General features: G+C 46.7%; 1 protein-coding gene across 2 annotated transcripts in view; it reads left to right on the top strand.

The window, feature by feature from the left end:
- Positions 1 to 17,247, top strand: part of fibcd1b (fibrinogen C domain containing 1b) — a 65,988-nt gene that overhangs the window by 18,244 nt on the left and 30,497 nt on the right. Inside the window, exons 2-5 of one of the 2 annotated variants that reach the window (XM_057018539.1) lie at positions 965 to 1,048; positions 3,851 to 4,330; positions 8,241 to 8,400; positions 12,822 to 12,958. In XM_057018539.1, the coding sequence (XP_056874519.1) occupies positions 965 to 1,048; positions 3,851 to 4,330; positions 8,241 to 8,400; positions 12,822 to 12,958 (861 nt within the window). The remainder of the gene's footprint in view (positions 1 to 964; positions 1,049 to 3,850; positions 4,331 to 8,240; positions 8,401 to 12,821; positions 12,959 to 17,247) is intronic. The other variant, XM_057018540.1, reaches the window with a different exon arrangement.

Genomic DNA, 17,247 nt, shown 5'->3' with positions numbered 1-17,247 from the left:
TCAACACATCTGACGACGTAGCGATTCCTTCTGCATTCCAATAGCACGCCATCATTTCCGTCGGTCACCATTGTTGTTTGCTGAGACACCGTGATGAGGAACTTGTGCAACATCAACACCGATAACGCCTTGAACCTGCAGAAAAGGTGAAAATTGGTGACAAAACACCTCCCCAACCTGCAGATCTAGGAACGACCATAAAACAGCTGAGTGTTAATGAAGCGGCAGAAGCTCCTGTAAGCTCGTGATTGGAGCCTCAGGTCACTTTTGATTCTGTTCCTGACAGGTCACGACATGAGTTCACGATACTCTTGTCCAGAGATGATGTTGGCAGCAGTAGAGGTGCCTTGAGAAAGGTACCAGACGTCCAAAGAGCATCAATTCCCAGTAATTTAAAGTGCAGCTCCCCACTCCAACACGACATTCTCTTCCCTTCCAGAAAGTAGAGTAGACGACCTCTAGCGCCCCCTTACCTTCCAACAGTGTGTGGATGTGACACTTAACAGAGCAGAGGTCAACCGCCCAAAAGACTGACCATCATGAAACAGATGTTCAGAACCACCCAGCCTTGAACAACAGATGTTATGCTAACTGGACACGTCTGATTTTTCTAATTATTATTAGGTGATTTATAGCTTAGGGATCCAATGTTGTTCAAGTCCAGACAGGCGGTGATGTACTTAACCTTGTCTGTGTTTTCACAGGCCTTGTTGGCTTGTTTACCCATGATGCACTATTACAGTTGGATCATCCTGTTGCCTCGTATTAGCATTATAAGATAACATCGGCATAAGTTAATACCTATGATATATTTCAGTATAATATCATACTCAGGAAATTTGCTGCTTATCTGTGTAAACCTGCATGCAAGCCTGTTTGTGCACATATGCCGGCATGCCTGAGCGCACACGTGACCCGAGCAAACGCCAACACTGGTGGCCCTGTGTCTGTTTGTCCCATGCAGACGTTCTGCGAGTGTGTGCCCGGCTCCTCCCAGCTAAAGCACCGGTGGTCAGATTCAGAGTCGGCCAGAGAGGCCCCGGCCAAGGTAAGGCCCCGTCGACACAACCAGACGACCCACAGCTCTATGAGCCTTTTTTTCCCCCTCCTACCTCTCTTGTCGCCTTTTTTCCCCTCAATATCCAGACGGTAGCGCAGAGGCTTATTGCATATTGAATGTCACGTTTTGCAGCAGAGCAGCGGTGGAGGCGCGACCTCAGCTCAGCTGCGTAAGAGGGAATTAGACGGGATTAGGCCGTGCAGATTCTTTGAACTACCTACAAGTGATCACGTAGAAGGAGTCCAAATGTGTCTGAAGATATCGGCGATGTGAAAGTGGTCATCCACCTGGGGGCTCTGCAAGGATTAGCACGCTAGCCTGCACGTTTCAAAAGGAGGGGAGCAAGCGCATGCTGGTTTTCTGCTTATCTAACAAGCGGCGCTGGTCTTTTCCACCAGTAACTGGCTGCCAATGACTCTCTGCTGGAGGACAGATGTGGTGGGAATTCCTGATTATTTTCCACCCCTCCCCATTTCTGTCTGTACATCAGGATCCTTTCGTTAGGCTTTCAGGTCCTACGGCGCTGCATGAAGTGTCAGCCAGGCCGCCCTCCCCACTCAGAATTCAAGAGGCAACAGGCCATTTTATTACACCATTCCAAATGCTAACCTGAGACATGTTTTTTTTTCTTTTTTCTTTACTTTAACCACAAAATGTTCCCCGGGTGGGCATCATAGCAGCACTTCTCTTTAGCAAAGGGTGGATACGTGTTCCATCCATCCATCCATCCATCCATCCATCCATGTGAGATTTGGTAAAAATGATGATAGATGGAGGTGGTTTTGGTGTGAGACAAGCGAGCACATAAGGATAGATGAGATGTGGCGTAAGTTATGAATTTTACTACATTTGTCTGTGTACTGGCAGCAGTGGCAGGACAACTACCTTTTACTGCAACAGGAAGAAACCTTGACCAGGACCAGAATCACCATAGCCAAAGCTTTTCTCCGGCTTTAAAAGAACCATGGTGTTCAGGTTTAAATATTGATTAATAACAGTTTTATGCAGACGTTTCTGTGCTGGGAATGACAATGTTAGACCTCTGCAGACCTTATGCTGCATTTATTATAGATGCGACTCACTAAAAGGAAAAAAAGTAATTTGGGTTGAGATATTGTGTATACGGCATGTTTACCTACACACGCAAAGGCCATTTCCAAAAAGGTTGCTCTCTGAATGGGAAGAGTGAGGACGAGCTTGTCAGAAAGGATTGAATTCAATGATACCTTTGAGATGTGCTCATTCAGATGTGTTCGTGGGCAGGTGGTTGTGTTTCTGCCGGGGAGCCTGAGCCATTTATCCATGAACAGTCATTGTACATCAGATTTGAAAGGCTTGGACCGGAGTGTCCTCATCCAAGTATTGTTTTTGTTGATATAGCATATTAAAGTTACATCTCCTAAATAGGCCACTGTCAGGCAGCAGGCAAGAACCCAAACGCAACACCAGAGTTCGACTGAACACAGCTTTATTGTCAGGAACAGACAGGATTCACCGGAATAGAATAGTCGGGGACAGGCAGGGTCAAGACCAGGCAGAAGGCAGACAGAGTTTACCGGGGAGCAGACAGGATAGAATGGTCAGGAACAGGCGAGGTCGGAACCGGGCAGGGAGGCAAACAGGAAAACGCTGATCCGGCGGGGAGGCAGCGTAACTCCGGGAACTAAGAAGGGAGCTCGTTATGGTCCTGATTTGTCACAGGTGCGCGGGGCGAACTAGGACTCACGGGCGGGATTGCCCGCAGCTGTGACAGGCCACGCCCCATTTTTCCTTACCAAAACCACTGTGTTGAGGTTAAAATTGTTAAATCATAGAAGAGGATGCAGATTTATAGGGAGTTTGCAACACAGAAGCAGCCACATAAGTTAGTGCGAGGAGAGAGGAAAAGCATCTGAAGTTGCATCAGCAATAGTTCCCTGAAGCTCTTTGCTTTATGGTGGTGTTGCGCTTTACAAACGAAGAATAAAGGGGAAAACACACAAAGAAGATGGAAGACTCTGTCAAAGCAATGTTCCATTTTTCTTTTATTGACTGGGTGTGCGTGTTCTTGCCTGGCTGTTGCGAACGCGTGTCAGAATTCTGCCTGCGTGTTCTCCGTGCGCGTTGTGCAGTATTAAAGCCACGTTGTCTGGCTGCAGCTTCTTGTTCACAATGGAAGGTGATACATCCACTCAATTAATAAAGATCCGACCTTGAGGTGCAGCAACAACGTAGGAATATAAAATGGCGCTGGTATATGATGCCTGACAATGTAGGCAGAGTCTAATGTGCGCATTTGTTGGCCACAGTCATATTTCAGCCCCCACATGGACCAACCATCTGCAGAATTAGGGCCTTTTTTTACTGCTCCCTCCTGAAGGCCTCATAAACCTTTGGATTTCCTAAACAGCACAATAGATTTCTCTTATTTTAAAGAAGCCATAAACATCTCCAGTAAAGCAGACCATTAGCTACCAATTAGTGTGTTTCACTCGGGTCTGGAGCTATTTTGCATAGTAATGAGCTTTGCACTGGCTCTCACGAATAAATACAAACAAACAGGGGGTTGATTCACATCGATGCAACTGTCTACGGTTGCCTGCAGACACAATATCTTCCTGTCGAGGACTGAAGGACTGGATGAGTTCCTGCTCACTGGGGACAGATACAGCAATCGGTAACAACTGTGTGTGCTGACCTGAAAGAATAAGTCGTGAGAAGTGAACTTTGCGTGTGTTTACATTTGTCACGGCCATCTGAGCCAGTCAGTTGTGTTTAAGTCGGTCACTTTGTAATTTTCTTCTTCCACAGAGGATGAGCTGCAGCTACCTGCTCTGCACAATCCTGCTCTTCGTGGCCGTCCTGCTAGCTGTCACTGTGACCGGAACCATCCTTTTTATGAACCACTACCAGGCCCCGCCCATGTCCGATGGCCTGCCCCACATCTCCACCAATCAGGATGAAGCAAATGCTCTGGTCACAGTGGAAAGAGGCGACGGCTCCCGCATCAACATCTTTATCGACCCCAACTGTCCTGACTACAACAGTAACTTTTTGCGCCTGGAGGGGGTGCAGACATCGCTGCTCCACTCGCTGACTGACCACGACTCTGACTTGAAGTCGGTCAAAGGCCAGGATCGGGCTCTTCTCGTCAGCCTGGCCGAGGAGGTGGCGAAGCTGTCGGCGCACGCGGAGCAGCTGAAGATGGACTACGAGGCGTTACGCAGGGGTCAGGGCAGCCTGGGACAGGACCTCAACACCCTGCAGACGGAGCAGGGGCGCCTCATACAGGTGAGACATCTACATCCAACATTGTGGGGACTTGAGAACTGCTTGAAACTGTATTTTTCAAAACCAAACACATTCAGACAGAAATATTTTGAAAACAAGAGCTGACACAGGAACGTAAGAATTGTTACACTGCACTTTCAATGCCAGGCCACTAGTTGGCGTGTATTTTGTGTGACGTAACAGCACCCACCTGCATGCACACAGGTGTCACTGCAGCTGTTCCCGCTGGCTGAGGTGAAATGCATTGTGGGATACCTAGCTGCCCCAAGTCCACACACGTGACGTCATGGGCGGCACAAGTACCTGTACAGAAAGAATGGAGCATAGTTGGTAGCTTGCACACTTGGAATTGGAACACTCCTTGTGCAGGGAAGTATGTATATCAGGAAACCGTTGAAAACGTTTTACTTAAGACACATTCGAATATTGCGTAAACATTATTTTTGTGGACCTATAACGATGTTATGTTTACCATTCGTACATTCACTGATCGCGGCTTGACTGCATCCGTAGGGTGCATCTGCAGGTACCTCCTGCTGTTATTCCTGTTTCTGTAGAAAGATCTGAAAATTTTGAAAATGCATGTTTTCAAAAAAACTCCTTTTCGGGGACTCGAAAGGCCCAACCTGACAGAACCTCCTGGTGTAAACAGGGCCTTTGCTTCGAAGTCTCCTGCAGCTTTACCTGATCAAATGTCCCAGTTTTGTACCACACGGTCGACATCGCATCAGGGATCAGTAACTAATAAAAAAAATAGAAAAAAGTGCCCAAACCCCCCAACAAAACATCCTCTCTGCCCTCCTCTCCCCCAGCTCCAGAAGAAGTTGTCAGTCTGTTCCCAGCGTCTTACTACAACAGCAGCTTTCCTCTGAAGCAGCTGTTCAGATTCATGATGGCAGCGATCAAACGGCTGTGGTTATTGTCCATAATAGTCAACAGCGTGTGAAGAGAGCTCTCCTCTTCCTCGACCGCCACAGTCATCCTTCATGCCGATGATGAGCCGGCCCACCTGATTAATTTTTCCGGTCTCTAAGTGCCTCTTCTCTTGATGTTACCTTTCCGGCATGCGGCGTAGAGGAGGGCGCTGGCAATCACGGCGGGCTATCGATATGCCTCTTATTTAGTGAGATGGATGGATGTAAACGTGGAGACGTGATGCTTCTTCTGTGCCAAATGCAGAGTGGCCTGTTCAGCACCTGTCAGACCTTTTCACAAGTAGGTGTAGAAACGGGGGATCTTTTCTATTTTCAAGCTTCTCTTGAGGAATTTCTGCCACTGTTAAAAATATAACATTGTTTTGGATGATGTGTTCTCTGTGGTCTTCCTGTGTGTTCTTCCTCTGGCCTTCCGAGTGTAGAATCCCAGTTTAAGAGTGCTTCCTTTGGCAACTTCACCCTTTAGTAATCTCCAGTCACTCTCTGCCTTTATTAGCTTTTAGCAGGAGGTTGATGTCACAACACATTTTACCCACTTTAATCACAAGGTGAATTGTCTTTCAGGATTAAGACAGTTCAAACATGTGAGGCCTAAGCTTTGCATTATATGTTGTACCTCAGGTTTGATTCAATTAAGCATGAACCAGTCACTCCCTGATTGAGAGGCTCAGTTGCCATTGTAGCAGCTCAAAATTTGTCAAGAAATTTAAAAGCTATTCTTAATTTTAATGAAGTGAAGACGAGTGTTTAAATTGGTCCTTAATAACACTTTAAAGTGGATTTTTTTTATGGAAAAAAGGAGGTGGGTGGGCTTTTCTTTTTGACTCCTATTTTTCCTCTTTTATAACTCCAGAATATATCAATATGCGAATTCCTCTCGGTTCACCGCTTTCACTGCGCTCTGGGTGTCTTCTCTTCGCTGTGAACCCAGTGTCAGGGGAAGGAAGAGGTCAGGCTTTTGCACTTATCACCACATCCTCAGTGCTGGACAAGTGCAGAATGTTTAACCAGATCAGCCTGCCATGCTGTTCCATGCTGTCAGAGGCCATGCTGCTAGTTACACATGTTCACTCTTTACCTCTTAACACCTGCCAGATGTTTTTGTCGGCCCAGCCAGTTCTGCTCAGCATTTTTTAGGGCACGTTCAGAAAGTAGCCAGATCGGTTAACTCCGTCTCTGGGGACCGAAGAACCCTGGATGATGAATGGAAGCTCAGTAGAAGAAGAAAGGAGGCCTGTCCCATTACGGTGGCGTAGGTGGCGTAGGTGGCACGGCACTGTGGGTGCTCCTAAGTGGAAGTGGCCCTGGCTAGCAGCCCCGAGATGCCGGCTGATTGATTTCCCCTTCGGAGGCCGGGCATGTGGCGCGAACATCCGCTGGTTCTCCCTGACACGGCAGCATGGCTGTGATCTATGGGCCACCTGTTGCTCCCACGTCTGATTTATAAGATGACACAGGGCTCAGTGTGGCTGTCTTGGTAACGGCCCAGTGTGCGTGACAACCCTCTGAAGACCAGGTTCGCCCTGGCGTAGAGAAAGAGACCTTTCAGACGCCCCTGAGTAAGGAAATGTTGTTGCTGTGGGTTTTGATCATTCGCTCACTGACGTTTTCATTTTTCACACAGCTGTAGAGGCCTAGTTCTCACTGATGTGGTTCACTCACTGGCTCCAACCACACCGCTGTCAGCGTGACTCGTTTCATCACCGTCATGTCTGGGTTGACCCCAGATATTGTACCATTTTCAGAAGGGTTTACCAAGGCACACCCTTTCTCACCCTTGATGATTAACATGTAAACAGTCTACGTCCTGGTGTGAGCAGGAACGGGTTGTGGATTCAAGCACCTAAGCTCACGAATGGCTCAGCATCTTCTTACTTGTTCTTGCTGAAAACCGCTGTAATCAGTTAAAGACTCATCCATCCCTCTGACCTGATGTTCACAGATGCATCTCTTATATATGAGGCCAGACATATCAGGTTATAACAGCTTTTAGCTCCGGCTGCCTCGTTGCTCCTCAGCGAAAAACACGTGGCTGCTTTCCCACTTTCCCACTTTCCACATGGGTGCGGCAGTAAAGACGACATTTACGCTTTCCCCTTTCTCCTTCTAATGCGATTGAGGGGCAGCTTGCTTGGTCATGGAGGACTTGAAAAGGTCTAATGCAGTTCAGGACCTGTACTTGGCTGCCCAGGCGTTCATTTGATGGACGACTCTGACTCTTCACATGAGTTTGAGTGCTGCCAGACTGATGCGGCTTTGTGAAAGTGTTTGTGGAGCATAAAATACATTATTGTTCTCCAACCTGTAAAAGTGCTATGCCTAACGTATAGACTTCAGATGGCTGTGCAAGGTGATGAGGGAAGATCACCTTTCTGCTGCCTGGAAAGGACCATGAGAGATGGGGGAGGTTACCACGCTCCCCTCCAATCCCAGCGCAAACATTCATCACCAGCCTTCCCACAGGGTTCTTTTACATTCACGAGAGTGCATTCTGGGAAAAGTGTCTTTCCTGCACAAGGAGAGTCACTGTTCCTGCATATTTTGGTCGCAATGCAGTGAATGTTTTAGTTCCACCAGTCCCTGGATGTACCACCCCCTTTTTAAAGTCCTGTAGTGGAATCTTCCTCGGTGGTGTGTTCAAGGATGCTTTGTCATCCGAGCTGCTGTGTAGGTATTGTGCCCAAAAGCTATTAACATGGAAAATAGATTACAGAAACAAGGACATTATGAAATAAATCAATTGGCTCCACATCTCTTTGCTGAACTGGGATATTCACTTTTAAATCCTCCCTTTTTTTGGATGCACAGCACTTTCTGAACGTACTGAAACAGCCATTTAAAAATGTTTATTCCAAAAACTATTTCATCAATTGTGTTTGCTTGGTAAGTCGCTCTCTGCATGTCTCGCGTGACTTTGCTCCGTAGAAGTTGAACATCAGCGTTTCTTCTTCCCCTCCCATCCCCTGTGATTGCAGCTGCTGTCAGACAGCCAGATCAACATGGTGAAGGTCGTAAACTCGGTGAGCGACGCCCTCAACGCCATGCAGAAGGAGAACGTGGGCCTGAAGGCACGAGTCAAGGCCGACTTACAGAGGGCACCAGTCAGAGGGGCCCGTCTCAAGGGCTGTTCCAACGGTAAGAGGAACCAGGCAGGCCTCGGAGCGCTGCCCCTACTTGCTCTCCATTTTTTTTCTTTGTTTGTGCAGATTTTGTTTCCCTGTATTTTTAATTCATGTTCATCCATTTTTCATCTCCAGTAACTGGATCCTGTGCAGGCCCATCTCCGAGTTAGCCACGCTCCATTACTCTCTAAAATTATATTCCGCTGTGGTCTGTCTGTCATCCGTCTTACCACATATTCATCCAAACCACCCTCGCCCTGTTTCCCAGGGCTACATCTTATCCACATTATTCTCACCCTTGCTAGATATGTGATTCCTCCCTCCCCTGCGGATGAGGAATGACTTGCATGTCCACTAGGTTGTGTTTTGGCAAGGTAAGGGAAGGCCTGAGGCATCATCCTATTGGAGGTCTTTAAACCAGGCGTACGGTACCCTATGGCATTCTCCTGGTGGACATGCCTTGCATAGGTAACCGAGGTGCACAGAGCACGCATGTATGCAGCATACAGAAGGAGGACACAGAGGACTTGTCTCTAGTTTTGAGAGTGTCTTGGCTTGAGAATGAGGTAAATGTTTGATACTGAAAGCATGTCCTCTACATAGACTCGCTTCCTAACTCCCTACCTGCTTGTACTGGTTTGAATGACTGGTTTCAGTCCAGTGACGGAACACACGTGCAGGTATTACCGACCGCTAGTCGAGGGAAGCTGTCCTTTCAGCCTGTTTTTAGAAAAGCGAAACCAGCAGCGTGACAAGAACGACCTGAAATCGCTGGAATGGTCTTATGGGGGAAAAAAATACTCCACTCAGGAGCACTTCAGTCAGCCATTATTGCTCTGTTATGGGGGTTCTCCACATTCCACGAGCCTCTGTGGAAAGCTTTGAGCGGAAAGAGCAAACTCTCACCTCTTGCGCGCCAGCCTGAAATCATACGAGGAGGAACCCCAATGATAAAGAAGCTGGCTTCATTAGCAACAAGAATATGGCACTGATGTTTATAGATCTGGAGGGGGAGTGGGCCCATCTTGGCTCAGGTGTCACCTTTAATAACGGGGGAGGCGACAATGTAGGTTCTCAGTCTTTCGGGTCAAAGGCAGCCGGACGTCCTTCAGGTTCTTGAGGCCACCCCTCTGAGAGGCTTTAGCGGCGCTAAAAGCTGACAAGGATTTTAACTCTGAGGGAAATGGACACTGTTGGCGGTGCACAAAGAGTAGACGACCTTGTCATCATGTGAACCATCAGGGATGTGGCCTGTTTACGCTTCATTACCCCACCTGCCATGTTATACCAAGTGTGAATAGTGGCGGAATTACATGGGAAGGGATTTCCAAACCCTCCCCCCCCACACACACACACACACACACCCCTCCCCCGACATGGGCCGAGGCCTGCGGGTTTTTTCCTGCCACTGTTAGTTGTTCAGGTCAGTCTCTGGGTTTCTGTAAAGCACCTAAAGACAATGTTGACCGTACCAGAAGCTATATAAATAAAGTTATCTTGATTTGAATGGAGCAGTGGCAACAGAAACAAGCCTCCTCCAGTATCTCCTCGCCGCCTGTTTCCTAACTGCCTGGCGCTTTGATCCAGTCCCTCCGGGGTGGCCCTGGCGCCGTTAGTGCTTCCATCTCCTCCACATTGTAGTCATGTTTAAATAGGAATTCCACTCATCTCCTGTGTCACAGCGTATCAAGCAGCCGCGAAGGGTGACACGGTGTCATTATGCAGCGCAACTCAGGCCATTTACTCCGGCTGGGTTAAACCAGTATGCACACTGGATACCATAGTAACAGCAGACTGAGTTCATCAATGTTCATTTTTGTCAGGTTTCTTTTGGTTTGCAGCGCAAATGGAGGAATATAAAATGATGGCTTGAATAATTGGCTTTACCTTACTCTTCCTACCACTGTGTTAGATATTGGAATACCAGTTCTACTTGCACCAGTTGCTGGGACACCAGTAACGTCTGTATTTAAGGAGTGACGCTCTCAAACTCTACCTTTAAAAGCTGATCTCTGCGTTAAAAAAAACAACTCAAAATGGATTCAAAGGAAGTGCTGCAGTTCTAATGTTTATTGTCAATTTCAGTTAGTATGTTTCCATAACTGGGAACGCACCGGAATTCTAGATGCCGCTAAATTATACACACGTGTAATTGAATACGCAAATGACAAACAAACTCTCCTCAATTTTTCCCCCCAGTAAGTATCGAAACCCCAGCTGGGGAATGAGTTCCTGGAGCATTATTTTAATTTCTTGCCTCATGACTTTAGATTAATGCTAGCAGCAAGACAGAGAATAAAGGTTCAGCAGTGAGGAGGAAACAATTACCAAAACACAACATGGTGCAGCGAGATGTGAAGCAACGACACACTTCTAAACCATACAGGAAGTCGATAAATAAGGTAATATTTGATGCACCGCTGTTCGCAGCTTTCATGAGCAGCGTCTATAACACTTCATGCATGAGCTTTATGGATTTTTAACATCCATCTTGGAGCGATGGACACCAGCTCCACTGTTGGCGGGATGGAAGGAGGCTTTGGTCAGGAATGTTGTGGCTGCTCAGTGTGGCTCATCTCTCCGTTGCTCCCTTTCTCATTATTTCAGGCAAACAGGTGTCTGGTCCCCCCACGGGGAATGCCTTTCATTATTTAGATTTTGTGAGCAGTTCTTCCATTTTAATGGATCTGCTTCTTATTCGGAATTCATTTCTCCGGGAATTTTGATATTCACAATCCAGAGTAGCCAACAAAGATAAGATAAGATAAATAGACTGATGATAGTGTAATATAAATATAGTTTTGGAATTGTTTTTACATGAAAGCCAGCCAGTCAGGAAATATGTTCAGGCTTTTCCAAAGCTTCAGTAACCTAGGTTGTGCTTCAGCACCATGGACAGAGCCTGGCGATGCGTTCAGTGCACTCAGACCAACGGAGTTAGTGGTTCTGGTCCTGCTCCTGGTGCCTGGCTTTCTCCTCCCACAGACCCAAACCGTGCACACTGGTTTGAAGGGCCGCTGAATCGCTCCCTGCTGTGCACGTGAGAAGGGACCTAGGCGTCCTCCTCTGCATCATCAGCGGTGTTCTTCGTGGTTCATGGGGCTGAAACCACCGTAGAAACTCGGTGGAGGGTCCCGCTGCTGCTTGACGTTAAATGCTCAAACTGATTATTTTGAGCCGCAAACCAAGCAGCTCGATTTAGATTCGAGCGAGCAGAAGAACAGAAGTTGGAACATGTTGCAAATAAATCACTCCAATTCCTTCTGGGCAGTCTGTAAATCACATGCTAATGCAAGCAGTACTGATTTTGTCACCAAACATTATGTATGAGATTCAGAATCTATCCCCTCCCCGTTGACCTTGGGCCCCATAATGGATTCGTTGATGGGAAGAAACCAATTTTATTTATCAGCACTGTATTCGCACAATCTTTTTCCCAGCGTGTTATATTTTTAAAAAGGGGGCAGTAACAGGTTGTTTATCTGTAGTTACGGTGTACAGGTACAGGAAATAAACCTGATTAAAATACAGACCTGCCAGTCAGGAAGGTGTTCTTTGGCTACATTTTGATTTGTTTTTCATAGTTATACGATGTGGATGTACAGACACAAATTATATTTAACTTTTTTAATAAAGCTTTTACCAGTTTGGCTTTAATCTGCTCAGGTCAACCCAAGTAGGTAATTCCCAATAGTTCCATTATGTGAGAAAAGAAAGAGTCAAGTGGCCCCGTTCACGGGAAGACTGGCAACTCCTCAAACAGCATGTCTGAGCTCACAAAGAAAGTTGACGACTGCCGCTGCAATCCTTATTATTTCTGAAGTCCTTTGTGAGCACGAAGAGCCAGTTCAGGCACAAAGAGAACCTGGTAATCCCCAACCTGCTTTTGTAGCACAAATGAGGACACACAAGCCACATTGGTGACATCAGGCAGGCAGGAGGAAAGAAAAGAAGCAACAGAAAGGTAGAATAATGAAGCACAAGTACAATATACAGCTTGGCAGGTGAAGAAGTGACCTATATACTGGTTATGCTGCAGAAATGATTGGGGGATTTGGAGCAGGTGCAGGGGAGTGTGGAAACCAGGTGACAAAGAGGAAGCAGGGCAAGGACTTGGTGCGAGGAGGGAGTAGCGAGGATGCTAACCCCAAAGATGCCGGTGATATCATGGGGTAGATCCGCTCTTTTGTGCTAGACTAAAAGAATCAAACAGCTTCCACTGCCATTCTTATATTCCTCATATTCCATCTCCCTGTGGGTGTTTCCCATGTTGTCTGTGCTTTGATCAGGACATTTTTAACCGAGGAAATTAAAGACCTACGCCCTAAAAATATCAGAATATCTCCCTTTTATTTCCCTGAACAACTCTTCCTTTTCTAAGCCATCTTGGAATGTGTGTGTTTAAGTGCTTCCTACTCTCACGTCCCCCTGCAGGTTCACGGCCCCGGGACTGCGGCGACCTGTACGCCAGCGGTCACCGCGAGGACGGTATATACTCGGTGTTTCCAGTGCATCACCCCGCAGGCTTCCAGGTGTACTGCGACATGACCACGGACGGAGGCGGCTGGACGGTGAGTCACAGGAAGACGTACTGAACCTGACGTGAGCTGCACGCACGTCAGGTTCGGTACGTCAGTGTTGCGAGCAGTCGCATCGTGGGCTACGGCAACGCGGACCACTCGCTGGACGGGAATATTTGGGATTCCCAGCGATCAGGTCGAATCGCTGGAAGGACAGAAAGTAACTGAGGGAAAAGAGCTCGGCGTTCCATCCTTATGGAGTTATTAGCGGGGGGAGCATTAGCATCCGACATGTCAGTAGGTTGTTAGGGATTATTTTTACAGTGCGCTGGTGCTCGTCGGGAGTGCTGCTGCTGTGAGGGATTTATCGGGTATGAAACATTGTGTGTGGGAGTCTTACAGGTCTGATAACATCCACCTGAATGCCAGGACCAGAGCTGCACCGAGGCGATGATCAGATGCTGTCGGTTCAACCCTGTCTGCTCCATATTTCCACTTTGAATTCCGTTCACCGATTCCTTTCATCCGTATCACGCAAGTGTTATTAAATCCAAAACCGTTTTGTCACAGCAGCTCAGAACATCTCAGTGGATGATCTCGGAGTGCGTTTAGCGTTTGAGAATTCATTGACGTCACGTCAAAATGTCAACGGAGGGACTTAAAACCAGAACAAATTACGCCACACAAACATGACATTTGCCAATTTTCCGCATTTCGCGAAGCAGCGGAATTCCCTTCCAAACACAGCAGCCTGAATGAAATCACACTTGCCTTTCTTTCCTTGATCAAACATTTGTCTGTCGCCTGGCCTCGCTAAAGCAAACACGCTGCTTTAAGTGAGACTCTGGAAGCACTCAGTCTTTTGGGAAGCAGAGACTGTAAGGTGAGCAAACACTGGCATGGAGCCGTCTGAAGTTATTTGTGGCTTTTTCTGTTGCTTGCGCGCACACACACACACACAGACACACACACACACACACACACACACATGCTGTGCTGGTTCGAGCCATTTATTCCTCTTCAGTCTGCAGCCTGCAGGGTTACAAATGAGCGAAATCACAAACAGGTGGCTCTTTTATTCAGCACTCCTTCCAAACTTCGCCTTCTCGTCTTTAGTTGCTTAAGAAATTATTTTATTATTTTTTTTTAAATCTGCTTTTCTCCCCCCAATCTTGTCTGTGGGCAGTAAATCGCAGGTCTTTGTTTCTGCGTTACCTCAAATATGAGATTCGACTTCACAGAAATCTAGACAATTTAAGTTGTTTTTAGAACTGGGCCTTTATTGATTAAATCAAGATGAATTATAATCAAGGAAATTATGGCAATGAATATTGGTAACAGTTCACTTTTGACCTATTATTCTACCTGCCGCAGGACACACGCAGCCTGTTGCTGCAAGCACAATGTCCAGTGCTAGCTTCAAAGCTAATGCCAGCCCATAATATCTTGCTTCGCTTCCCTTCGATATGTGTTTAAAATGCAATTAATTGGCCAGCACTTCTAATGCTAACTTCTACTCTTAAGCTAATTGAATCAATGGGACACATGAACAAAGAGCAGGACGGTCGGACGGCAATGAGACAAATTAGCACAGAACAAAGGGAGAAACAGGCTATTTAAAGATTAGCTGATGGGAAGCAGGTGGAAACTTCCAGCATGGGGTCAGCAATCACAATGGACCAGAGATAAAGGTGTCTGAAGCAAGGGGAGGGATTCACATTAGAGCTAAACAGGAAGTGAAGAAATCCGATTGTTGCACTTTTTTATTTTAAAAAGTATACCTCAAAATCTCCCTGAGCTAAGCTACTACAATTATGTTGGTGTTGCTGTTATATCGGGATGAAAGCAGCACACAATGGTCTGAAGGACAGATGTACTTGAATTGACTCCAAGCTGCAGTCTGTGACGAAGGCTGGCAGGCCGATGTGTACCTGTAAACTTGCAAGGTTGGGGCGTTTTAAAGCTTCTCAATAATTCTCCCGTGTTAAACTTTGATAGGAGCCAACGTTACACCAGTGCGGCGGTGACATACGGCTGTATCTGCGCCAGAGTGATTGATAGCAACCGTGCGTGGCAAGGCTGTGCTCTCTTATGATCCCATAAAACCAACACACTCAGCGCAGCGTGATGGAGCAGAGCTCCGTCTCCCAGCCCGTCAGGGTGTGTTTGTTGTCCCGTAACAGGATTTACGTAGCTGCTCCGATCCAAGTGATAACGCTGCAGCCGCTGATCCTGCCAGGTGTGTTGAGCTGATTGTGATAATGCTGGAGCCCTATTAAGAGATCGGTGTGAGCAGGTCCAGAGGGGGGGCAGGTAGGGAGACGGGACGCTTGTTGAGTGGCTTAGCGTCCCTGTGACGGCTGAACTTAAGGATGGAATCGGCCTTGTGCACGGAAAGGCCTCAGTCTGATAATTAGCTTGGAAAACTACATAGAGTGTGTTGTTCTGCAGGTTGGATGCTTTAAACCCAATCAGTCAGACTGTAAATTATTAATTCGGTACTTTCAACCTAAATAATAGCTCGAGAGGAGAGGAGAGGAGAGGAGAGGAAGAGGAGAGGAAGGAGAGGAGAGGAGAGAGGAGAGGAGAGGAGAGGCGAGAGGAGAGGAGAGAGAGGAGAGGAGAGGAGGAGGGGGAGGAGAGGAGAGGAGAGGAGAGAGAGAGGAGAGGAGAGGAGAGAGGAGAGGAGAGGAGAGGAGAGGAGAGGAGAGGAGAGGAGAGGAGAGACTGATGTGGACAGAATTGGTTATTTTTAGTTTCCTCAGAGTTGTAATTTACGCCCGGGAGAGTCTGATGGCAGAGTTGGGATGGATTTTGACTGAGAGGACATAAAAGAACAGAGCTGTCATTACTGCTCCTGAACCAACATCACAAAACACATCCAAAGGCCTCTCTCTCTCTCTTCCTCTGTCTCTCTTCCTTGTCTTTCTTCCTCTGTCTCTCTCTCTAGGTCACTCTCTCCCTCTGTCTCTCTATTTGTCTCTCTCTCTCTCCTCTCTCACGCATGTAAAATAAAGACCATATTGGCCCAAATAAGCTTCAGAAGCCCAGAGGTACATGTAATCACGGAGCCATACATTAAATATGTGTCCCTCTGTGCTTGCAGAGCCACACAGTCATAACTAAACATACTGATCTATATCTATACACTCAAGCCCTTTTTACTCCATCAGAGTAATCCTCTGGGTGCACAGCCAGCTGTACCTGTTCCAGCAGAAAAAGCCCCCTTAAATACGGCCTTGCAGCTCAAGGTAATCTCTTCTATTATTACTATTTTATTTGTTAAAAGGGAGGGACTAAAAATGACCTCTGCATCAATATTGGATGACGTATCAGAGTGGAATGTGGGCCTGCATTATCAAATGGTGCTTTTATCAGAGGCACTGCAATCACTTCCAAATATTCCATTCAGCTAAGAACCAAAATGTAAAAGTTTCAGATTGCATGTAGGATTGTGCAGAGTGCATTTGAAGCCTCTCGGGGTGAATGGTATGGCCTCCTTCAGCGTGTCATTGGCTCACCGGCTCTTCAATATTTCAGTTCTGTTGGTTTGTTACTTTGTGAAACAGAAAATAGAAGAAAGATGTGCTCAAAGTCTTGTTCTAAGGTGGGTAAGCTCCTAGAATTGGTCGCATACATCTGATTTATTTATTATCATTGCTTTATTAGGCCACTGGTGGCTTTGCCATGGGAGCGGTTTGAACTGCCTGTTATGAATGTCTTTAATTAGTTTATCTGTGGTTGCAGATCTAATTTTTTCAGGCCTGGAGAGACCATTTAAGTTATAGACAAATAAGTGTAAAATATCCTGCTTTTCATTTTTTAATCAATAAATGAATGGTTTGCACCATATCTGAGGAGGTGTGCAGCTCTATCGTCTGCTAACTTTATCATCTCCTGACCTTTTGTCAGCAACGTGGAGCTTAAAGTAGATTAGTGTTTTAGATCGATAAACCTCAACATCCACTGGCTCCACCGCTGGGTGCACTTGGGTGGACAATGTTTGCTCGGAGAGGATATTTATAGATGTTTTTTTTCTTAAAAATATTGTGTGAGTGAAGCAATTACAACTGTAAGAAGAGGAGTTGCATTTGAGCCGGGCTTAAGCGTCGATATCCCCCAATATTATATTATTAAGAACTCTTCTGACAGACCAGAGCAACGACCAGACGTGGTCTAAGCTTCAACTGCAGATCAGACACAGACGGAGAGGTAAACTCCATATTCCGCAACCTATTTGTGTTGGTGGGGCTTTAACGTCGGTGCCGCTTCCTTATCAAACGCGTGAGATTGAAAGTGATGAAAAGGCTGCAGCAGAAATCTACTTATGTTAACCTGAG

This window comes from Takifugu flavidus, chromosome 20, assembly GCF_003711565.1.
Source record: "Takifugu flavidus isolate HTHZ2018 chromosome 20, ASM371156v2, whole genome shotgun sequence".
Classification (NCBI taxonomy): Eukaryota; Metazoa; Chordata; class Actinopteri; order Tetraodontiformes; family Tetraodontidae; genus Takifugu; species Takifugu flavidus.
Note: the sequence above shows the minus strand (reverse complement) of the source record. Positions and strands in the feature narration are given on the sequence as shown.